This window comes from Phoxinus phoxinus, assembly GCF_949152265.1.
Source record: "Phoxinus phoxinus genome assembly, chromosome: 23".
In the NCBI taxonomy this organism is placed as follows: Eukaryota; Metazoa; Chordata; class Actinopteri; order Cypriniformes; family Leuciscidae; genus Phoxinus; species Phoxinus phoxinus.
The window spans coordinates 6141898-6168110 of record NC_136898.1 but is presented as its reverse complement, the minus strand read 5'-3'; the positions used below and the strand labels follow the sequence as shown (position 1 = coordinate 6168110).

The 26213-nt window shown below is 36.7% G+C and overlaps 1 protein-coding gene across 1 annotated transcript; it reads left to right on the top strand.

The window, feature by feature from the left end:
* Window positions 1-7380: 7380 nt before the first annotated feature.
* Window positions 7381-25167, top strand: ggt5b (gamma-glutamyltransferase 5b). The gene is made up of 12 exons (XM_079598951.1): window positions 7381-7614; window positions 13005-13132; window positions 14378-14473; window positions 16182-16389; window positions 17959-18122; window positions 18243-18389; window positions 18500-18618; window positions 19066-19247; window positions 20391-20482; window positions 20572-20684; window positions 21036-21143; window positions 22101-25167. The coding sequence occupies exons 1-12, from the start codon at window positions 7454-7456 to the stop codon at window positions 22260-22262; spliced, it is 1680 nt and encodes a 559-aa protein (XP_079455077.1). The 5' UTR covers window positions 7381-7453; the 3' UTR covers window positions 22263-25167.
* The last annotated feature ends 1046 nt before the right edge of the window (window positions 25168-26213 follow it).

Below are 26213 nucleotides of genomic sequence, written 5' to 3'. Positions count from 1 at the left end.
GATATGTACAGCAAAAAGGTGCATGCTGAACACCTGCAGTGTAAAGTTAAGCAGATTTAATATAATGTTAAAAATAACTCATTCGCGTAAGGTTTTCTACTTTGGCATCAATAAATCAATATAAATATAACTAATAATCCTAAATTATATATACTTTTAATTCAGAGATTTCATTCCTACATGCTTTATACTTCATATTTTCTAATTTCATGCTTGAACTAACTGATTGAATGTAGAAAATACTAAATCTATTCTGCTACATTTACTTCAGCACAAAATTATTGTTACAGTGAACACGAGTATAATGACAAAATTATATCAAGTATTCATTAACTCCATTATTATATTTGATATTCAAATTTATAAACATTTCTGTCATGAAACTCTAAATGCTGCAGGGCTGATTGGTGCTTAACTCAAACTGTGCAATCACATCATAGGGCGCAGCTGATTGGTTCCTGCTGTATCAGTAGCCAATGAGCTCGCTGCTCAACCTATTAGCAGATCTATTCCTCCAAGACCAAACCTATCAACATTGTCATATCCATTACCATGCCAAACACTCAGAGAGTTGTCATGACAGAAATATAAACATGATCAAAACTGAAAAACTTGATACTTTTTTTAATTGGGAGATATAGAGTGATGAGAGTAAAATGTATATTTATATGTTGTTATGCAAGTAGTCTGCTATTCAGTTACATTACATTATCAGAATTTCTTCCTACTTTTTGGCATCTGCACAAAATTGCATATTTTTGGTCAGTTTTAATAAAACTGAGATGTTTCTTTCCTCCTTGAGTATGAGTTCCATATTCTCCTATGTCATATAAGAGCCATATATGATACTTGACACATACTGTATGCAAAAAAGAATAATTTTAAATTGAAAAAAATATATATTTTGACTAAGTTTCAGTAAACTCTTCCATTTAAAAAAAAAAACTTTTCAGACTATTGATTTATATGTCAGGCTTTACAGGGTTAAAGCACTTTTCTCAGTAGAGCATTAAAATGCACATCATGAATGAATGCGAGTTTAGAGCAGATGGATTCATTCTCATGTTGTGTTTTACCTGAGGGTGTATGCTGTGCTGAAGGTGAGGGCAGTTTATTTGCAGCAAGGATGAACTAGGCCATGTTGCTTTTTAAAGAGCACATGTGGTACATATGGGATGACCTGTGTGTGTGTACTTGTCTGCGAGTCTGAAAGAGAAGGAGAGAGATATCCTATTTTCATCAATGACCCATATCAGTGTGTTGTGCAGGCATCGGTTTGCACTCAGGCAATTAGGGAGCAAATCCCTTCATGGTTTAACCATTAGAGCAAATGATGTGAACGTGATACCCGACACCACTGAACTGCCAATGCACCCTAGTTTCATCAGGTCCTGTACATATGTAACTACACTGCATCAATTATATCAAACTAATGAATATATGAGCTGGATTTCGAGTGTCAGACAGACCATAAAACAGGCAAAACATCTCCAAAGACTTGGGGGAGTAAACAACCAACTAAAAACACCAAGGACATCATAACTAGAAATGAGAAAAACATTGTAACTGCCACTCATAATTTCTAAAGAAATATAAAAATATATAAAGAAATAGGCAATGGTTGTTCAACCACTTTAAAGGGATAGCTCACTCAAAAATTATCTCATCATTTACCCTCTATGCCAGCCCCTATATAGTCTTTTCTTCAGAGGAACACAAATGAAGATTTTTAGGAACCATTTCTGTGACTCCACATGATGCAAGTGAATGGGTGCTGCTCGGTTGACTCTTGGAAATTCCTAAATAGTAATGTACTTCACGTGAGAAAGTAACGCAGAAGCTTCACAATGTGACACGATGACAAAAGTTCCTCTCACAAACGCTTGTATGACAGTAGACCGGAAGCAATGATTTATAGTTCAAAAGTTCAAAACATTCACATTTTTCTTACACGCACCTATCGTTTGTATCGACGTGTGTGGTTTTTCAAGCTGCACAAATTCACATGCATTATAAATGAGAGAATAGTTTTTTGGGGGGTGAACTATCCCTTCAATCCTCTTGAAAACATAATTTATCTTAGAACTAAAGTGCCTTTTAATACAAATTAGGACAGAAACCCTAACAATCTCAAGTATTTTCAGTTAAAGGGATAGTCCACCTAAAAATAAAATCTCGGTCATTACTGACCCTCATGTCGTTCAAAACCAGTATGTATTTTTTTCTTCCGCTGAAGATATTTTCCTAGAATGGCGATAACATTATTTTTTATGGGAACCGAAACTGTTCAGCTATCAATATCTTGAACAGTTCCACGGAAGAAAGAAATTCACACAGGTTTGGAACAACTTGAGGGTGAATGATGGAACTGTCATTTTTGAGTGAACTATCCCTATAAGTATTTTTCTCTATGAGGAACTACTAGACACTACTGCCCTCTTCTGTCCTTAAGAGAGACTGTATCATTGTGCTCATGTAAGACTCAGCATTTCAACCAAAAGTGAAGTTTCTTTATCATCCTTAACTTAACTTTCATAAGCTCCCTGGATTTGGGCTTCTTTGTCTGTGCTAAGGAGGTTGTTTGCTGTCAGGTGAACGCTACAATTCCAGGATTATCTGTATTTTCTGCGAATAGATAAGATGTTGAAGTCCTTCACCTGCAGTTCTCTTTCACTCTCTGCTTTGCTTTGAAAACTCATTTGTCAGGGCTTGTGTTGAAGATGGGAGCTTATCATTAACAGAACCAAAGGGGGTTTGGATCAGGCGCTGTTGATCTTTGGTAAACTAAGCTGTTCACTCTCTGATTGACAAGCTTATGCAATGAAAGTCTAAACGAAACTCAATTTTCCAAGTACTGAGAAATATCTTTTGAGCTACAAAAGCACTCTTGCCATGTGATATGGCTTAAAGGGATAGTTCACCAAAATAAATCTGTCATCATTTACTCACCCTCATTACAAACATCTTGACTTTCTTTCTTCTTTTCTCTCAATAATCTCAATCATTGTTAGTCATTTGGATTTAGAAGGTGTGGTGGCGATTTCATGATATTCACTGATCTTTAGTAAAATATAGATGATTCAAAGAATGTCACATGTGTGACTCTCACTTGTTAGTGTGATAAGATTCTGTTTATGTACCTGGGAAGGCAGAAGGGAGAGGCACAGAGAACAGACGAACAAGGACCTCTGACCTAGATGTCAGAAGGCCATTTGATGCAGGGGGGGCTTAGTGACGAATCTAAACTAGTGTTATGGCTTCCTTGTCTATGGAAAATTACTGAATGGAAGACTACTGGGAGGAAGGCTCTGGCAAGAAGACCTTGGGAGCGCTAGGAGATAAAAGCTGGTTCAGTCTGTCTGGGGGTGTGTCACTCTTCTGCACAGGGTAACAACTGTGTATTAGACTGCTCCTATTCTTGCAAGAATAAATACTTCTAATTTTTATAATTTGACTCTGAGTCTCCCTTACGCAGTGATGTTTGTTTGATGAATTTTTGCCACAACAAAGGACATGAGGGCGAGTAAATGATGACAGACTTTTTGGGTGTACTATTCCTTTCAATATAGGCTACACTAAATCTGAAAGTTATGCGTGCTGGATTGGTAACAGAGTGTTTGGAGAGCTCAATATGGCATTTGTTTGGTGTTCAAATGAGGTTTAGCTCAGTTATGGATTTGCAGGAACTTGCAAAACAGTTTGACTCTTTAAAGAAACTCTCCAACTTTGGTTTGGCAGCAGATGCTAGTTTCACTTTAGTGTTTGTTTGTATTCATCACATCTATCTCGAATCTTCATCTTTAAACTGGCAACACAGAAGATCACTCATCACCAGATCAGATCAACCCTTATGTTTAACATTCGAACCATTACTGTTATCTTTGTAAGATTTACAAAACGCACAATTTGCAAACCACAAATTGGGGCTTTCCAAGAGCTTGAAATAGATCACTGTTGATAACTACTAGCTAGGTGATAGAGAAAATGCTAGGCAAAATAGCAAGGTAATATATTATTGAACATTATTTATGCCCACCGCCAACTGAACAATGAATATTTTTCCAAAACCATATTGGTCACATATCCAAAACCTGATCTTTCTAGTATCCTCCACTTGTTTCTCTCAGATGTCAGGATCTTTTCATGGGAACATGCACAGATGTGCCAGACGCAGAGTGGTCTAAATCAAAACAACTCCCTTCGGTCCAAGGAAGGACACAACAAATACTTTACTTTCAGTCTTCAAATAACAACACACATATGACTATATAGCAATTGCGCAGTATGATTTGCCCAACAAATAAACAAAAAATGAGTCTAATATTAAAGGGATAGTTCACCCCAAAATTAAAATACTGTCATTAATTACTCACCTTCGTGTCGTTCCAAACCCGTAAGACCTTCGTTAATCTCCGGAACACAAATGAAGATCTTTTTGATGAAATCCGAGAGCTTTCTGTCCCCACATAGACTGCAATGTAATCACAACTTTCAAGGCCCAGAAAGATAGTGAACATTGTTAAAATAGTCCATGTGACAACAGTGGTTCAACCATTCTTCTTAGTATAAAGCAATATAAAGCAACATTTTTTCTGGCATGATTATTATGCAGATCTTATTAAGTCTTAGAACAAAATCTAAAGAAACTTGTTTTGACTTACTTCATGGAACCATCGATGCCAATAAATAACTTTTATGTTTAGAAGAGTGCACTAATAAACCTACCAGTAACATTAAGAACTTTTGTATCTCAAAAGAACCAACTCATGAACCCTTTAACTACAGTGAAAAATTATTCTTCACTGTTAAGAATAAAGGTCGTTTCAATCTAGAACCATTTGACTATAGGTTTCTTGTGTTGCTATATGTTTTTTGGAGCTTAGAAATATAATGTTGCTTTATACTGTATAAAGAACTAGAAGAATAACTTTCAAAACATGTTAAACGTTTTTTTTTAACAGGATATAAAGCCCTTTCTGGTTCTACTGAAGATCTTTATTAAAATGTGTAATGCTGGTTGAAAGTCTCTTTACATCCTGATAGAAATCAGTAAGTTACGTGGTCTAAAAAATGGTATATATCGTCCGTGGAAGACGTAGGACCATAAAATGTTCGTCCAATCACTAAATGAGGTCCAGATGCAGTGATACGATGTCCTACCTGTCAGCAAATGTTTTTCCAGACCTCCACGCACCTGCTCGCGCAAACATCACATGTCATCACCTCTGTATGAGAGAAAACAATAGGTCACACAACTCAAAAGCCGTTAATAATCTTTTCTTGAGAAAAGGAAATACAGGCACTTTATTTGATTTGTTTGCGATGATTCTGACCTACCGACCTTCCAAGGAAGTGACAGGAAGGCAGTTGGTGTTGAAACAATAGTAAGAAGTGTCAAGGTTACATTATTAACACTGAAATCTTTTTCACCACGATTTGAAGGGAAATTATGCCTCAAACTAGAAAAAAGCAATTCTCTTTTTTAAAAAAAAAGTTTATTGCGCCGTCTCAGTGCAGTTTCTATACTTCTGTCATTTTTTTCAGGTGAAAAAAATCTAATAAATAAACATTCAACGGTGCTTGACTTCTGGAATGTGACAAACTCTCACCAATAATTTGCTTTATTACATTTTTTTCTCATGTGATAATCCCATCAACTGTAAATATTATGGTTGTGATCAAGATAAGAAGGTGAAGAGTTGATTGAAGTGAGTTCACAGACTCTTCTTGGCAAATGCATAAGTGCATTATGAGAAATCATCAAATGAAAAGCAAGTTGAAGTCATATGCTTCTCAGATTTGTTTTCTGAGAAAGACTCATAACCGTCTCACCTAAAAGTTCCAAGATTTGCCAAGAGTTTGTGAACTAATTTCAATCAACTCATCACCATCTACTTTTCTTTAATGATCACGGTTACGATTTCCTGATTGGTCTAGGGGAGGAAAGCAAAAGCAAACATGGATGGTGGTGAAATTAATGTGCAACAGCATGAAGCCACCCCGTCTCCAGACCAAAAACAGTTCCACAACAACCCAAATAACTAACCACATAATATTTCATGAAAGAAAGTAGTTTTTAATTTACAAATTAAGCAATAGAAAAAGAGGGGAATCAGATTCAGAAGGGGGTATAACAAACATACTCAGTGTAACTCCTTATTAACCAAACTACAAAGAAAAGAAAACAAGAGTAGCCAGCAGCAAAATAAGCTAACTCCCTTGCAAACATAAACAGGAGAAAAAGTCAAGTTCAAAATAAAGGCACCCACCTCCATACTAACCCCACAAATAAAGAAATAAATGATTAACTAGCAAACTTCAGGTAAACCAAGAGAAAAACAGATGAATTAAACCATACAATGAATAATCATTTAAAGTTAATGCTCACTTCTGTCTTTTAAGTCTCAATCATATGTGATCAAAAGAGACAAAAGAGAGAAAACTCTACCGGTACTTCAATAAATAGAACAACACAAATGAGGTAAAGATACACAACACCACCAACTACTTGCTTCAACACAACATCAAGTGTGTGCCTCTGGGGTTGAAGATGAGACCTCAAAGCTGTTGCACATTCACCACAACACAGTTCCCAGCATCCAATCACAGCAGGACAGAGGGCACATTCCAGAAGCCCATGAGTTCGCGACTGATTTACACTTTTCATTCTCTTTTGCTGTTTCTAAGGGATTAAGCACTGTGGTAACCAAATAGGCGCAAATGAATACGAAGTTGGGTAAAAACGACATATATTTCTTAACTTCAGTTATTAAATGACTAAAAAGTTATAATTTAAAACGGGGTTTTGCTTGTACAGTGTTAACAGACTAGATTCAAGAATTGAAAACAAAAACAGAAAAATAAATATGAAAAATATTTGTTAAAAAAAAGGCAGGCAAAAGGCCTACATTTTTAGACGTCAGCTCCGGTCTCCTGTAGTAGGCTACTGTTTACAACAAAATAGAGTTAAGTATTTAATATAGCCTAGCCTACTATAGGTCTATGTAATAAAATGTGTAGTTCCGATTCTAACTTCTAAATGGATAAATGCACGTATTGTGACCGCACATTCGGATTGAAAATTGAACATATTAATAGGCAGGATAATTGTTTTCTGTTATCTTAATAATTAAACAATAAATGTGAACATTTATTGGACGTGTTTTTTTATACCATATTTTGGTTATCAAGGTTTTATAGCAGCAAGGTGCAGCGTGCTTCGTAAAATCATGGTATGGTAATCACGTCTCTATACTTTTAATTTTGATTCCTCCGAATGTAATCGTGTTCTTCTCTCACACCTCACTATACAGTTACTGTAATCTCTCAAAGTAAGTTTATAAACTTGAACAGCCTTCTGACTCTTCTCCGCCCCCAGCAGTGAAAGTAAATTGAGTGAGCACTGCAGCGCGAGCGCTTCATTCTACCTGCTGCTGATCACGCGCTGATCATTATGGCCAAATCTCAGCCGAGACGCTGCTGCCTGTGCGTACTCGCTTTAGTGTCCTCTGTTGCAATTATCTGCATTTGCATAATTTTAGCAACCAAACAGAGATGCGCCTTCACAAACGCTGCTGTTGCTGCGGACTCTCTCATCTGCTCCGATATCGGGAGGTAAGACATAAAGCTTAACTGATAATTAAGATCTGAACCTTTCAGCATTTAAAATATTTTAATAATACATAATTGATTTGCTTAAATAGCCTACAATACAGCTCCAGTGCAAGTCAGGTAGTAGAAAGTGAAGCTATAATATGCTGTTGACTTTGTTCTAGAATGTGAATAATGCTGGAAGTATTTCAAACAGTGATCCACAATGAACAATGCAAGAGATAATCAGTTTAAGAGATTAGATAATGCAACCTGGCAACAAGTGGCTGGACACACACTTGAGTGTTGAGTTTGGATACTTGGACCAATCATTTTGATTTAAATATAGCTAGGCTACTATATACAATTACAATCAATACCATTTACCTATACCTTAGGTATTTATTATACCTAATCATGTATATATATATATATAGCCTATTGCACTGACTGCTCTAACATCTGCATCTTAAATGCACTTTAACATAACTATAATACTTTTATATGCTCATATATGTATACTTATATATTTCAGTGACATTCAATTGTATATGAATTATATAAATATTTAATTGAAAAATTGACCACCATTATTCCACATTTGAATTGGAATGGGTCTGCCCAGACAATTGTGTACATGCGATCTTGTCAATTGATCTCGGATGCTTTCTGTTTGAAATATTTCTGCACCACTTAAACCCAGAGTGATGATGTAAGAAACCATGTCCAACATCTTTCTTTTTTCCTGAGTACTGATCAAACTGACAAACAGATCAAACTCCTGCCAGTCAAAACAGGATCAACCAGCTTCGCAAAGCCCTATATTGCCACATTTTCTGTCCTCCGTCCACGTTTCCTGCATTTTGTGCCAAACGTACATTGTGTTTCCTTGTTTCAATGTGTGAAGTCTTTTATGACTGCATTTCAAAGAACTTGACTTTGGTATTTTCTGGGGTCACGCTTTAACCTGCTCTAAAAGGATTCAGAGAGGAGTTAGTTACGGTTGCCAGGCATATCCTGGATTGAGGAGGCATTTGTCTTCTTTTGGATTAATGGCATGTGACGCTTGGAACTCGAATTCACACATTTTGTCAAACAAAACAACATCTGACTTTGAAAGAAGTAAAGAAAATTGCTTCTTCACAGATGCTGCCGTTACCCAGTCGCTTCAGTCTGACGCATCGCTTTCTACTAGCTTGTGTCTCACTTGCCTGCATCAAATAAAAGGGAATGAGTTTTTTTTTTCTGTCTGGCATGATTATTATGCAGATCTTATTAAGTCTTAGTGAACAGCTCTTCTGTATTCAACCCCTGCAGGGCCCAAGTAAATACTTTTTGTAAATACATTTGGACCTTGCCAAGTTTTTTTTTACTTGCTTTGCCAATATTTTCAATGGCCCATGAGTCAGAAAAATATATGTAGATGTTTCATTATACTCTTTTTATTTACCTATTTTCTTAAACAGTTACTACATTTCACAATTTCAAGTCTCAAATGAATAAATTTTTTGACTGAGCCACTTAATATTCAGCAATATTATTAATTTGACTGCACTGACACTATTGGATGAGAATTGAAGTGAGCTGGACGATGCCATCACTGTTTTCTCCAGAGCGGTTTTATAATTGAATTAAACTCATTACATAATTGATTAACATTACACATAACCAAACTGAATTAACACTGAACTTATTTCAACTGAACAATGACGGTTTAGTCACTGTTTAGTCAAAAATGTAGACATAATTTTTCTGTTTATAACTGCAAAGCTACTTTGAAACAACCTGTATTGTGTAAAGAGCTGTAAATAAAGGTGACGTGACGTTGCTTGATTTGAACTTTCAGATGTTTATCCTCATGAATTTGATGACATATTTGAGCATAATATGCTTTCAAGGACTTGTTGAATTCTCTGAGCACAATTTGAGACACTGTTGAGATCTTCTGAAACTGGTTAGACCTACTTGGAGCTTTTTTCAGGAGAAACATTTCAGAAGCATGAGACTCTGGAAAGGTTTTACATTTATGCATTTAACAGGCAGATTCATCCAGAGTGATTTACAGTACTGGAACAGGCCTCGTTCCCAAAAAGATGAACAGCTTGCAGAAGCAATGGCTTTAGACTTTATATATATATATATGAAAACATGACATTTTCTTTAAGTCCTGCTGCTCTTGGTTGGATGCAAGTATTATTTCTAAAAAAATTGTTTATAGATATATGTTGGCCTGTAACTAATGTAAGAACAAATAATGTGATGTACTGTATGTTTAAAGTTGGCATGAAACGAAGGTTGCAATAGTATTTTCTTCCCTATGATGTATATCCAAGTCAAACGGCTTCTCGAACAAGAAAAAAAAGGCAGGACTTGTTTTTGGAAATTGTTTGGATGCTTGAATCATTGTGATTGCTGTGATGTCTTGTAAGTGACAGGTTGTTACAAATTTGATTTTATGATCTGTTTCTAAAAGATAAGAATAGTAAATAAATAAAAATTTGAAAAAAATATATATTTGGAATCAAGCTAGAGCTGAGGTGAAATGATGAACATGAGGAAAAATAAGGAGTTTTTACTTGTGGAAGGTTTGTCTTCTTGAAAGTTGTGATCAGTTGGAGATTGGGACAGAGGAGCGGAGATGGTGAAAGGTTCTGGAGGGGGGCTTTGTGTCTCATTGTGAACAAACAATAAGGCGCTGCTTGTTCAGACCATAACAGGCTTGGAGCGAGCATGTGTAGGAGTGAAATTTTATCTCCATTTGTTCCCTTTGCTGTCTAGGAGGGACATTTGAAATATTAAAAAGAAAATTCCCTTTCTCAACTTTTGTGTTGTAACAGTAGCTGGATAAGTTAACATTACAGCTTTACACTGTAACTGATCTAATCTTTAATATCCACCCTCAAATTTAACGGCAAACACTGAATAGTTTTCGTCTTGACAGAATTGTTGACTTCAAGCACATACCATGACATCTGATAATATGCTTTCAAGGACTATTTATTTGAGTGATGCATCATTATGTGATTGATGGTCAAAGTCATATCACTACGTGATATAAAGACTGGTACTTCTATAAGAAGTTCTCTTATGTTTCAGATGTTTGATGTTGGAATTTTTTCATTTGTATTTTTTTTCCATCATTGCCTCTGAAAGATCTCACATTTCCTTTAATCGGGTCAAGACATCCTGTGAAATCAGACATCGGAGATCATCTTTGTGGCGTATTGCCCTATTATCCTTACAAGTCACGGCTGCATGCAGAGACACAGTTTAACCCATACTGTATATGTGCTTAATTTTTTTTTTATGCCAGATTGTGCACATGTTTTGGGTGCGTGTATGTGAAGGCTGGAACTCTCAAGGTTCATTGAGCTCTCGGGTATCACTTCTCTGGCTCAGACTTGCCTCAAGATTCTCATTTTTCATACTGACATGAACACATAAAGGAACGGTGATATACAATATCTGCAGGAAATGTGCTTGTGAATGTGTCGTATTCCCTGAAGCAGTAATTTTTAAAGTAACAATATATAAGATTTTTGGATTTAAGAAAAAAACACTAGAATAATGTTATTTATTTAGTTGACTTATGTACATTACCCCAAATGTTTCCCACAATGTTTAAATCCTGAATTTTCAGAGAAATCAGCTTTTTTAAACAGTGTAATGTCCCGCGTCATTGAGTCGCCTGTCGATGGCGTCATATCCGTGTTACCCTCAATTTCCACGAAGACTCTTTAATATTATGATTTCTCTCAGGACCATTATCATTAAGGGGCAATCCAGACATGTAATCCAATATACAGAAAATAGGTCAAAACACAGGTAGGCAGTCCAAACAAACAAAAACAGGCAGGGGTCAGAGGCAAAAGAGTAATCCACGGAACAGGCAAGAAATCCAAAAACCAAGAGACATGAAACCGCTCAGAAATGCAGTGCTACAACATACAAAACTTCGCAGTGAGTGAATGAGTGAACATGGTATAAATAGGCTGAGACTAACAGGGTAATGAGACACAGGTGAATGCAATCAGTGATGATGAGTCCGGGCAGTGAGTTATGGGAAATGTAGTTTGTGAGGAATGATAATGTGGAGTGCCCTCTGGTGGCTCTCAAGGGCACTCCAGCTGATGACCGTTACAATTTGATTATGTTGCAAGTCATGTTATATGTTACTCTACTTGTACATCGTTAGCTCGGTGGCCAACAGCCATCGCGTTTCTCAGGAGCGAATTACCCTCCTCCCTCCCCAGCTCCTCTCGTCAGTCAGGATTTGGCATTCGGATTCCCCTTTGAATCAGACTAAATTCTCAAATAATGTTGTAAAATAAAATATTGAACAATGATATCTGCAATACATTCATGTTGGTTACTTGTGTTCGGTTTACCCCAAGGAGGGTTATCGCTGCTCTCTCTGCTCTTAGTCTTATCCATGCTAGGCTGCATAGATGCGCAGGGAGTTCTCGCCCAGAACAGAACTATACCGCCAATCCAAACTGTATGCTATTTCTTAATAGTCTTTAAAGCTGCATTTGGATCTCAACCTTCATGTCTTGGAGCAGTTCGTTACACAAATGTATTTTTAGTATTATTTTTCTCACTAAGACAGACAGCTCTACCCCATCAAAACCCCAGCATTACCCCACAATTAAACTTCGTCAAAGTGACCTGTATAAGTAGAAATTCAGTTTTTGCAGCGGTTTCATTAGAATGAAATAAAGTAATGTTAATTTAAGTGATAAAACATTACTGTAACAAAATTCAGGGAAGAAGGACGCAGGCGTTAAACGTAACTTTAATAGTAAAAAAACTAAATAAAAGGAGCGGCAGCGGCTTATAAGCATGATAAACACGTCCCATCTGAGTCCTGTCGGAGTTACGTTGGAGTCCTGTCGGATTGCTCTCCATTGGCTGTGGAGGTGAAGATAACAACTCCCATGATTCCACGCTCATTCACGGCATCATTTTGTTATTGCTTTGAATAAGCGACCTCTAGCGGTGAAGCTTACGTACTGTGCCTTTGATGTTGTTGTTGTTGTTTTTTCACAATGCAGAAATCACTTGCAATATTACATTTACACTGGTTTAACTTTAAAGCTTATTTTAGATTACCTTTAAATTGATTAGCAGAGTTTTGTGTAAAAAAAACTGTGGTGCAACGGATCACTAAAAACTCACAGTTTGGATCATATTACAGTTTTTGAGTCACGAATCGAATACTTTTTTGGGATCAGCAAAAAAAGGGGGTTGGGATTGTCATAAAAATAAAGTCAGCACAACATCTAAATTGAATGTTAATTTAAAAAAAATGTAATGCAAAATATAATTTTTCTTTTTTTTTCTTGTTATTTTGGGATGAAAACCGATTGTAACCCTATGGTAAAGTGATGATGAGACATGTCTTGTGTTCGCAGGGACATGCTGCTTCAGGGGGGCTCAGCGGTGGACGCAGCCATAGCAGCGCTGCTCTGCACTGGACTGGTCAACCCACAGAGCATGGGCTTGGGTGGAGGGGCCATCTTTACCATCATGGACAAAACGGGTATCTCCTTAGTTATGTTTTGTGAAAAGCACTGTCAAGTAAATTGGAGTATTATAGTTATGTTTGTTTTGGCCTTTGCTGTAAAAATGGCATCATAAGGAGTCATAAAACATCATCGGTATGGATGATGGATAAGTTTAAGGGGTTAATGGAAAGCTAGACTTTCTGTTGAAAAATCCAGCATAAACCAGCAGGATTTATGTTTTGGTCTAGACTTGCTTATGCTGTTTTGAGCCGGTTTCCCAGCTAACAAAAACATGGGTAACACTTTATTTGGATGGTTCACTTTAGACACTGGACTAACTATAAGTAACTTTGCTACTTCTGTACATGTCAACTAACTCTCATTAGAGTATTAGTAAACTGTTCGCTTAATATGTGCTAATACTTTATTTTGATGCTTCCCCAACAGACATTCTACTGACTATAAGTAACTTTGCAACTATACATGTCAACTTATTCTACTTTCTCGAACCCTAACAGCTAACCCTAAACCTAACCGTCTACCACCAGTCTTCTAGTGTTTACTAATACTCTACTGAGAGTTAGTTGACATGTAGTTGCAAAGTTACTTATAGTTAACTAAAAAGTATAAATTGAAGCATAGAAATATAGTGTGACCAAGAAAATTTTGCTAACAATCCCATTAGGTTCAAAACATCCGGTTATTTAAACATAAAAAAAAAAAAAAAAAAGTACATTGAGGGAACATTCCATTTGATCATTTTGCAAACATTATAGGAACGTTACTTTTGCATGTTCTCAGAAACATTTGAAAAACATTAGACGACATCCAACTAAAACGAATATAAATAACAGTTTTGTGCTAACATTATTAAAGACCAGATAACTCTGACTGAACGCTCTAATAAAGTTACTGGAAGAATGTTCGCTCATAACTTTGAGAGACCCTTATGAGAATGTTCCCTGTTAGCTGGGATAGTGCTGGTCTTGCTGTGGACCAGCAAACCAACATCCCACGCTGGTCTACCAGCTCTCCCACTTCACATGCTGTGGACCAGTAACCAGCATCCCATGCTGGACCCAGCATGCAAAACATGCCTCATGCTGGTGACCAGCAATGCTAGATTTTTCAGCAGGGCTGAAAATTGTTAAAAATTGTTCTTAAAAGAGACAAAGAAAAGTACACATGACCTAAACAACAAGGCTTGATGCTATTATTTCTAAAATAAAATCTGCATAAACCCAGTTTAAGTACTCCTCTGTTTTTTGTTGTTGTTCAAGGCAAAGTGAGAATCATCAGCTCAAGAGAAACGGTCCCAAAAATTTTCAGAGCGGATTTGCTGAAAAAGTGTTTGGAAACACAGCTTTTAAAACAAGGTAAAGCTCTACTACATGGAAACAGGGTAAAGCATCCCACATTAGCCTTTCATTTAGACAGGAAGTGAAATGTCTTCAGGGAAAGTTCACCCATAATGTACTCGTATACAGTATTCAATCTCATGTTATTCCAAAGCCACATTATTTTATTTTATCCATTAAAATCAATGGTGCTTTTTTTGGAGTTTCCATCCAAGCTCAGATATTCTGCCTGACTTATCCATTTATGATTCACGGAAGAAGGACATTTTAGGTGGTATGAGTAACCGATGACACAACTTTATATGGAATTTGTAGGTTTCATAAACATGCCATTTGTATTTTTTTCCCCCGTTGTATTAGATCTTATCTTGTGTAAAATAACATATGAGTATGTTGAAGATATAAAAACAAGTACAATGGGACATAGTGTGCGGTTGAGGGGAATTTTGTCTTAGAGAGAATTGTGTACTTAAGTGGACTTGTTTAGCTTGTTTCATTTTCTTAAGTGCACTTCCTGAACCGCTAAAATGCCAGATAAACTGATTATAGTGACTAATATATTCACCCAGAATTACTCAAAAGCTAGATTCAACTGTTGACGAATAATGTGTATGGTCTAAATGTTCACACACTTGTTCATGCAAAGTGCAATTCTTTTTATTATTGTATTCCTGTAATTTTGTTCCAAAAAAAGAGATTACCGGTAGTTTATTTCCCAAATGCATTGATGTAAAAGAACGAAACTACACTGAAATTAAAGCTGGAAATAATCTGATTTGGCAGTAGTTGATGGCAATAAAATTTCAAATAAAAGCCAAAATATGGGCTTTTTTGTTTCAGACCAGTTTCACTTACAGTAAGTCTTGAAATGTGTCTTTCCTTATTGCTCACACTTAGGGTTGGGTATTTAAATAGATGCCTAAGCCTAATATTAAACTTTGATAACTAATAGTTTAGCAACACCCTGACACCTATGCAAAACATCTTAGAACTGTGGCAGCAAATTTTGCTTGGACATGCATCTAAGTTTTCAGAAAATGTAAAAATCACATTTCGAAAATGTCACATACTGTATAAATATACGGTAATACCAATCAAAAGTTTGGGATAGGTAAATGTTTTTGAAAGAAGACTCTAATGCTCACCAAGGCTGTATTTATTATGATTAAAAACAGAAAAACAGTAATATGAGAAATATTATTACAATTAAAATAACTGTTTGCTATTTGAGTCTGTTATTTGATTTGCTGCTCAAGAAACATTACTTGTTATCAATGTTTTACTTTTTAATATACATTTTTTAAACCATCATTTTTTTTTTTTTAGGATTCTTTGATTAGAAAGGGGGAAAATATTTGTATAACATAATAAATATCTAGTTCAGTCAGAGTGGTCCATTACATATGACACAAGCTGATTGGCCTCTGCTGATCGTGCAGCCAATGAAATAGCTTGCTTGTCTGGTTCAGCGTTTGCTGTAAGCTAGTCCTGCTATCAGAGTTCCTCTGAAACCCTCCACCTCCCCCAGCTCCACCTGCCCCAAGACCAAATGCATTAATACTGCCATCTTCAATAACATGATACAACTATTCAGAGAGTTGTAATGATTGAATATCTTTACTTTTAATGCGTTTAATACTGACTCTGATGTATTTTTGAAATGTAGTTCAAAGAACGCTGGAAATTCCTGACTATTTTATATTTTTTTTGTCCATGCACCTCACAGGAAGTCACTGGATAGGCGTACCAGGAGAAATCCGTGGCTATGAACGGGCTCATCAGTTGTATGGAAAGCTGCCCTGGGCCAAACTGTTCGAGCCCTCCATCAAGCTTGCACGAGAGGGATTCCCCATGCCACGCTACCTCAGTGGCCTCTTGCAAACCATGAAGGATTACAAATTAATAGAACAGCTCATTTACAGCTCCGGACTCTGGTACTGTATCTTCTCAAACACTCATAATGTTCAATTCTGTTTGTTATGACTGACATCTCAATGCAATAGTTTATTTAAAGGCACAATTATGATGAACCTTGTAGAACATTCCAAGTGATCAGTGTCAAAGAAGTAGGTTATGACTTAGCCTCAGGCAAACCACAGAAAATTTACATTGTTGTGTAAAGTGATATTTTCTGCTGCATGAATAAAAGCAGCATTGATTCTATTACCAGTTTTCTGTTAAATACCTTTTTACTGAAGATAGTTTTCAGTTTCATCAGGCAGAAGTCAGCTTCAAGAACTCACAAAGAGTTCATAGGCCGCCCTGCTTTACATTCACAAAAATCACAGAAATTTTACCCTTCATCAAGGTCTAAGCTACGTCATTACTTTAAGTTGAATGATTCTGATTGGCTAAGAAATAGATAAACATAGTAATTTTCCACACATGGACCGATAGACTGAAGCATATCGCCGTCGATTATGCGGCTGACACACAGACCTTGGATTTAGTCACATCGTGACCTTCCAGGTCGCAGAACTGCGTTTCTGGACGCCAGCTTTTCCGGAACAAGAAGTCATTATATTGTCCAATAGTGCCAGTTATTCCTTAACCTTTAACAAAGAATACTAACACACACACAGCTTCTTCAAGATTGTTTGAGCTCTAACTATAAACAGGAGACTTTCCTAAAATATCCAGACAACATGTTCTTTCTCTCAGTGAGAGGTTCAGACAATATTCCATTATTATTCTCTAGTTTGAATCGAGAAAAGTAATGCTTTAATTAAGTCTATGTGACCCCAGTGACCTCCGCTGTCTTGTTCCGTAGAAGAGTACATATATGTTTTAACATGTTTTATGTGCCTCTCAAAACCATTCAGAGCGCACATTCCATCAAACCGACATGTAATTCTATAACTACATAAATCTTATTAGCTTAAAGAAGTCACTCAACTCATTTAATATTTAAAAGGAAAAATATTGATTAATACCTTGATTATAATCTATATATACAGTTCAAAAGTTTGGCCTCAGTAATATTTTTTTTAAACAATCAATACTTTTATTCAGCAACAACGCATTAAATTAACCAAAAGTCACAGTAAAGACATGTATAATAATTTATAAAACATATCGGTTTCAAATAATTGCTGTTCTAACTTTCACTCATTAAAGAATTCTGGGGAAAAAAAAATCTGTATCACTGTATCACAAAATTCAGCTTTGCCATCACATTAACTTCCTTTTACAATTTAATATAAAAATGCTTTTATTTTAAAATGTAAAAATATTATTAAATAACAATTCACTAAGTGAGCATAAGAGACTTTTCAAAAACGCATCTTACAGACCCCAAACTTTTGAGCATTTATATATAATATACATTTTTTGGGGGTGAAATATGATCCAGACAAATTCTTGGCAGGTTTAATCACATTTTGTTTCAACTGGTTGGCTTATTAACTGAAGAATGCATATGAGCATGTTTGTTTCATTTTTAATTCTGGAGTTGTTTTCTGTCAGGTTTGAACTCATTTCTTTGTATACTGTATGTTCTCTAGTGAACTGTTCTGCCACAAGGACAACAAGACACTTTTTGGCCCTGGGGACATCCTTAAGTTCCCCCGGCTTGCAGACACCATGGAAACTATTGCCAAAGAAGGAGCCGATGCATTTTACACTGGAAAAATCGCCCAGGATTTAATACAGGATGTACAAGCGCAAAGTAAGTATTGTTTATATACAAACTGCAGTCGCTGTAATCAGAACAGATGTAGTGCTTCCCGAAATAGTGTTTTTCTGGGCAGGTGTGCTTGTTTACAGTTTACTTGTGGGTTTTTTACAGATGGAACATTATCATTAGAAGATCTGAGCACTTTTAAGGTCAGAGAGGGTGATGCGTCGACAGTCCAAATAGGAGACTATAAGATGCACTTTCCTCCTCCACCAGCAGGGGGAGCTATACTCGGCTTTATCCTGAAACTAATGCATGGTAGGGTCTAGTAATAGACGAAAAAAAAAAAAATTCACCATGGTTTCGCTGCCAACAGTTCTGAAGCAGGTGTCACCTATAAATATTCAGCATCCCTTTGTTTTTCTCAGAGTTCGAGCTCTCTCCAGCCTCCATCCACGGAGACCAGAAAACCTTGACTTTGCATCGCTTTCTAGAAGTGGTTAAGTTTGCAAATGGACAGAAGCGTAACCTCAAAGACAAGTCCAATGTATGGCTCTTTCTTCATTATACTGTGGTGCCTGGGCTCATATTGTAGGCAAAATGGCATGCTTTTCTGTCTGGAACATTCATTTAAAAATGACACAACATCAGAGGTTCTGCAGTTATATTTGCTAGTTTTGGCTGTAGTGAGCGTAATATCACTGGACGTCTGTGTAGGGTTGAGTAAACACTATGAAGGGCCGGATGTTATTTCTTTTGAAGGCCACACAAATGCAAGCGATTAATGGTTGAAATTAATTCAAAATGTTTAACGAAGCATGCATTCAAAGGAAGTATGATAAGAATTTGATTTCAATTAGCAACATAACAAACAATTCCAAATCTGGCATAAAAAGAAAAACGACTCCAAAATAAACATCATCCTAAGTAATTTCGAATTAACTGGGACAATATTATACTTTATTCGTTGTTTTCTTGTGGCCTGTGAATGCAGATGGCGTACATCACAGATGAGAAGTTCATCCAGCGTATCAGAGCTCTGATCACTGACGACCACACACACAACGCCTCTTACTACAACATCACGCCGTCAGTCGACCGCTTCGGCACCACACATGTTTCAGTGTTGGCAGCAGATGGCACTGCTGTGTCAGTCACCAGCACCATCAACCAAATGTAAAACACATTTACAGTTCATCAGAGATCCTGTTAAATGACCATTTTCACCCAATTTCACCCAATTCACCCAATATAGTATTTTTTTTGTCATTTACTCACTCTCATGTTGTTCCAAACCTGTATGAGTTTCTTCTCCTGAACACAGAAGAAGATATTTTGAAGAGTGTTGGTAACCAGACAGTTGACGGCAGCCAGTGACTTACTTTGTTTGTTTGTTTGGAAGTCAATGGGGACCATCAACTCTCTGGTTACCAACTTTCTTTAAAATATCTTCTTTTATGTTTAACAGAAGAAAGGGTTACACTTAAATTTCGATAGTCCACTTTAGACATTCTACTTACTATAGGTAACTTTTCAACTACATGTCAACTAACTCTCATTCGAGTATTAGTAGAGTGTATAGTCGACTGTTAGGTTATGGTTAGGTGTCAGGGTTCGGCTTAGGAGAATAAGTTGACTTGTAGTTGCCAAGTTACTTATAGTCAGTAGAATATCTGTTGGGGGACCAACAAAATAAAGTGTTAGCAAATATTAAGCAGACAGTCTACTAATACTCTAATGTGAGTTAGTTGACATGTAGTTGCAAAGTTACTTATAGTTAGTAGAATGTCTAAAGTGGACTATCGAAATAAAGTCTTACAGAAGAAAGAAACTCATACAGGTTTGGATCGACTTGGGATCCTTTTTGGGTAACCGCCCCTTTACAATGAGCTGGTTATGGTATAAATAAAAGTTTAAAGTGATAGTATGTAAATATATACACAGTACACACACTTGTATTCAGCAGGGATGTAGTAAATTGATCAAATGCAACTGAAAAAGTTTTTACATTATTACAAAAAAAATTATATTTCACTAAATATTCTTTTAAACTTTCTATTCATCAAAGAATCCTGAAAAAAAAATATCACAGTTTTCACAAAAATATTAAGCAGAACAACAGTTCACAATATTAAGTTTTTTTACTGTATTTTTAATCATAATAAAGCATATCTTACAAACCTTTGCATTTGCAAATCTTGCCTTGGCAAAGTATATCTCTATAATAATAATAATAATACATATTATTACGGTAATAATGTAAATAATAAATAATCCTCTATTTATAAAATCTAATATTTTTAAATCTTCTGTCTCCAGATTTGGGGCAGCTGTTTACTCTCCTAAAACGGGTATCATCCTCAACAACGAGCTTGCTGACTTCTGCGACCGAGCTGATCACATCACACCAGGTGAAGATCCTTCACCAACTATATCTTCTTACATTTTGCATGTCTTGAGATTTCGTGTCACCATATTGTCTTTCTCTCTTTCTCTCCAGGCGAACAGCCTCCCTCCTCGATGGCTCCTGCCATCCTGCAGTCCGTGTCCCAGCAGAAGACTCTGGTGATTGGTGGATCAGGAGGAAGTATGATCACCTCAGCCATGGCCCTGGTGAGTTGGAGTCAAACTCCATTTGAAGTTATCGGTTATTCATTTTTGTTAACAATACAGCCTCAACTGAGCAAAACTGTAGAGTACGGCCCTTGCAACGGCAAGATCATGATAACATTTAAAAATGATAATTTGCTTTGCCTCTCATTGAATATCCTTTCACATAGAAAAAAGTGTGCGTCACTTTTAAAATCATGTTTTTGTTAAAACACAAAAAAACGTAACTTGAGCTATAAAATTGGCTGCATTGAAACCATTGTCTTTGGTAGTCGACGACAGCATGCCATAGATAGTGCAGAGATATCCTGTTGAAAATAACCTGAACATCCCCTCGTTCTCTTTCTCTTTCAGTCCATTATGAACCACTTGTGGCTTGGGATGAACCTTAACGAATCTATCGCTGCTAAAATAGTATTTGTGGACGGCAATAATAATGTCAGCTTCGAGGATGGATACAAAGTAAGTTCTTTGGAATTTATCATTTCCGCTCTTACATTATGATGTCACCAGGGCTTAACATTAACACCTGCCAAATGCGGTTGGATTTCAGTGGTGTGTAAAGCAGCACTCCTATTAGCCACTTTGGCGGGTTGATTTTTATATATAAATAATATAATATATACATTTTTCAATTGTAGTCTTTTAAAAAGGCATCTGAAATGATAAACTAAGTGCAATGTCGATATTTCAATACATATTGATACTGAAATATCTGAAACGCTTCCAATACTCATTTCCCACAGAATAGATACACGATACCAGCTGAGTTTTCTCTCTCCGACAGCGAGTTGACATACAAACCTGCCTCCTGTTACTCACTAGTTTTTTTTTTTTGCTCCGCATGAATATTGTTGGCAGGCGATCTGACCAATCATAATCCACCATTCGCCGAATCCGCCGTTTTTGTCCGACAAAGCAGTCAGGAGAGTTAGTAGATTAACGTTGGAGGATTTGAACTTGAAAAACGGAGTGTACTGACGTCTTTCCGCGGTTAAAACAACATTCCTTCTTATGTTCATTCATGTTTATTTGATGCTATAAATGAACTAGAAGGAAGAGATGATCGGTTCACGAGCAGCTTTAACTGATGCTCTACAGCGATCTGTCAGACACATTAAAGAGCCACAAAACGGTATTTATTGTTTAAATTTCTTGACAAAATTGGCAAATTTGAAAGTTGAGATGTTGTTTCATATCAAAAGTAACCTGATCTGTCTTGTCTCTCAGCGTGTTGTCAGTCTCCTCTCTGCTCCGCAATGTATTTTTCACTGCGTGAGAACATGGTGTGGCGTGAGAACGGTGTAGCTTGTTGGACATAGCAACAGTAACTAAAGGGGGCGGGTCTTTGCGAACAGTCAATTGCATGTATTGCGCATCATTTTACTCATTCCCGCAGATTTTGTGCTCTTCCCGCAGACTTTTTCTTCTCAGTCCCTTATTGAGGCAATGAAGGCGCTTGGACACAAAGTGAAGAACCTCACACTCTATTTCAATGTGGTCAACGGCATATCGAAAGAAGGACAGTGCATCAGTGCCGTATCTGACGCCAGGAAGCGCGGCATGTCGGCGGGATACTGACCCTGCCTCTGTTTGTGCCGTCAGCTGTTAGAGATGTGGTGATTCATCAGGTTCGGGAGGAAGAAAAGGGTCAGCGCTTCCTTTCAGCGATGCCTGTACACACCATAAATTCGAGCGCGGGGTGAATGTGCACTGGGGTGTACGTTGTTTCTGTCCGTGTCCACTTTTGTTGAACTCTTACAAAAGAGAGTTACTGTAAGATTTGGGTGCATGTGAATATGTCTTGGATTGGAGAGACCGGGGCTAGTTGTCAAGTGGAGGAAGTTGATCATGAAGTAAAAAGCTAAACATTGGCTATAAACGAACTACATTACAGGCGCATGACTGTGCCACCATTAAGCTTCCAATAATTTTTCCTGAATGCACACAAAGGCTGTAACTTATAAACACAAAAGGCTGTAAAAGCTGACTAGTGAGTAGATGAGCTCTTGTCTACCTTGTCTAGTAGATGAGCTTACCTTACCGCTGTGATAAACAACAGCCTGTGTACTCCCGTTTAGCCACTTCTAGCAACCGCCTTTTCAAGACAACTAAATGCTTTAAAAACAAATCACAAGGTTTTACTGATGTACTACCCCATTTACAGAAAAGTTGGGACATTTTGTAAAATGCAATAAAATTCACAATCTGTGATTTGTTAATTCTCTTGAACCTTTTTTTTTTAACTGACAAAAGTACAAGGAAAATATTTCCACTGAACAACATAATTGTATTTTGTAAATATAAACAAGTTTTGATATGATGGCTGCAACACACTACAAAAAGTTGGGACAGAGGCAAAATAAAAGTGAAAGGATTATCCAAATTAGATTATCCAACTCTTTTGAAACAGTCCACAATAAATTGGTGAATTGGTAATAGGTCAGGGTATCGTGTTTGGGTGTAAAAGGAGCTTCTCAGTCTTTGCAAGGAAAGATGGGTCATGGCCCACCACTATATCATATCATGAGAGAATTGTCAAACAATTCAAATATCACATTTCTCAATGCAAGATTGGAAAGAATTTATGCATTTCACCTTCTACCATATAATATTGTGAAAAGATTTTGGGAATCCAGAGAAATCTCAGTCGGTGTAGGGCAAGGCAGGAGACCTCTGTTGAATGTGCGTGACCTTTGACCCATTGGAAGGCATGGCATGAGAAACCATCATGCTGCTCTGTTAAATACAACCACATGTGCTCAGGAGTACTCAGGAAACCCGTTTTTACTGAACACAGTCTGACGCTGCATCAAGAAATGCCACTTGAATCTCTGTCACGCAAGGAGAAAGCTATATGCGGAGATGCCGGCGAGTTCTCTGGTCTAAAACACAGTGTAAATGTGTGCTGGGGTGAGATGAGTCCATGTTTCAGCTTTTTTGGGGGACATCGAGTTCTCAGTCCCAAAGACGAAAGGGACCATCCAGACTTTCATCAGTGACCGGTGCAAAAGCAAACATCTGTCCTGTTATTGGGGTGCATCAGTGCAAGTGGTATGGGTGACTTGCATTCGTGTGAAGGTAACACTGTACAATGTAAAACCCATCATGAGAAGGAGAATCAGACAGTGATGACCACAGACTGTTGAGCAGATGTCTTGTATCAGACAAGATTGGGCAAATATTCCACTTGCAAAACTGCAACAATTAGTATCCTCAATTCCCAACTGATTCAAAAGTGTAATTAAAAGGAAAGGTGAAGTGAGACGGTAAATATACCTCTGGCCCAACTTTTTTGGAGTGTGTTTCAGCCATCAAAATCAAAACTTGTTTATATTTACAAAATAAAGTTAAGTTGGTCAGTGAAAATACTTTCTTTGCTCATTTGTCAGTTAAATAAAGGTTCAAGAGAATTAACAAGTCACAGATTCTTGATTTTATTTTATTTGACAAAATGTCCCAACTATTCTGGAAATGGGGTTTTATTTTGTTGTATAGCCTATAAAACGTGAAAATATATTAAGCTTGTGTAAAAAGCTTATCTCTGGCATTTAACCAACAACCCGTTCAAAAAATCCATTGACTTTGGGACGATGGAGCTGGAAGTGCTAAAATGCAACTCATTTCCAGGATATGGCCTACAAAAATACATCATCCCTGTTAGACTCTATTTGTTGGCTAAAATATTTGTTGGATATTTTTGTATATGATACCTTTTACTGTACATGTTTTTTGTCGATTATACATTTTTTGTTTTGTGATGATCTACTTTGATTTGTCTACTGTTTCTTTTTCTTTTTTTTCCTGGCCAGTAATATGAAAATTTTCAGTAGCTTTTTTGTAGCTGAGTTTTTAGCTATAGCCTACAGTATGTCTATATAGAAACTGACAGCATAGAAATACATCTATGCTGATAAATATTGACTAGAGTGAAAGTGACAACTTTTTCAGATTTTGTACAAAAGAAGCACTTATTCAGTACTGTTTCCTGTGAGAGCTAATAGCTATTAACTTGAGGTTAATGTTTCGAAAATAGCCTACACATGTATCATTTACTGAATCTATTAGGCTACACTGTTTTTAAGGTTGTTATTAATGTCGGGGAAACTGTTTTTTAAGAGAATCGAAATGTGAATGTGACTGCAATTGCATAAATTGCATTTATTGTTTTATTTCCTGTGAATGTTCTAGTTTTCATATGCACTTTTATATTTTCCATAATATTTTGATAATCATTTTAATGTTTTAGTAGCATGTATTTGTTGAACTTCAATGCATTTTTACTATGTATTTTGTGCTATTTTAATATTGTTTATTGGACCTATTCAGAGACGGAAGTTGATGGATATTAAACATAACATGTCCCATGATGCACCAGCTGACTACAGAGTTTGATATAATAGGTATAGCCTTACTGAATCGCATTTAAGTGCATTTTACATCTTTTAGCTTGATACGTCAAAAATAAATTGTTTCTAATGTTTTTAAATGGCTCTTTTAATTGTCTTATTCACGAAGAAAATGGTCCAAACTTCTCGCTGACCGACGTCCAGGAACAGGCTCAATGAGACGGTGCATAAATCATGAACAACACGGGAGACGTTATAGTCCACAAAATGTAATGTGATTAAATTCTGTTTTATGTGTGTTCACAGTGAGCTGAATGCAAACGGCTTTCCCTCGAAGGGAAAAAGATATGCATTATTAAAACATGCAAATAATCCTCGTTCACGCACCTGTGGGGCAGCTGGAGGCAAACACAGGGATGAATTCGTTCCTCTTCTTGTGCTGTGTACTCGGTTTAATCAGATTCACGAATCATAATTATTACCTCATTTTTGGTTGTTTCTTGCACAAATCAGCCATAATTAAGTTTTTGGGAACCTTTTTTTTTTTCACCCTCTGCGACCCATGGTTCATGTCCACTGTAGCGGAAAAAAACCTTTGCATAACACTGGCTGTTTCCGCTTTAAGAACGTCTACGTCTGCGTAAAGTCTATACTTTTTAGTACATGGTCAATAAATCCGCTATTTATAATATACATGAACAATTAGAAAAACTTTATGCGTAAACTTAATTATGCTTAAATACAGTGTCTGTTTAAAGCTACAATATGTATTTTTTTCGCCGCTAGGGGTCACTAACCTCTTACAATAACAAAGGCGTATGTTAATGACGCATACGCTGAATTATGGAACTTGTCGTCATGCCGATTGATCAAATAATGTTTATGGATGAGTGAAAACATTCATGTTTTTTAACATGACTGTGGTATGAAGCAGGTCGCGATTGATAATGAGAGACAGATATCAGCGCCACACGCGAGTCCCGCGGATATAAAGTAATAGGACATTTAATTCTACCGAACTACCCACAAGTGCTGAATTAATACTCACACAGGTCAGTTTATTTGACGAATGAAACTTGTGAGGTAAGGCAGCGCTGGTTCACTTGGTCTACACTATCACACTAAACTGCATTTGAGTGTGTTGAAAGTTATGTTATTCTATGTGTTAGTTTATTGGCTAAAT

What these genes read in the sequence shown, in the direction of transcription:
- ggt5b (XM_079598951.1), top strand. Translation starts at nt 7,454, where the DNA reads ATGGCCAAATCTCAGCCGAGACGCTGCTGCCTGTGCGTACTCGCTTTA. An exon ending in ATTTACAGCTCCGGACTCTG is followed by an intron (nt 16,390 to 17,958) that starts GTACTGTATCTT and finishes TATGTTCTCTAG; the next exon opens with TGAACTGTTCTGCCACAAGG. An exon ending in ACCTCAAAGACAAGTCCAAT is followed by an intron (nt 18,619 to 19,065) that starts GTATGGCTCTTT and finishes CTGTGAATGCAG; the next exon opens with ATGGCGTACATCACAGATGA.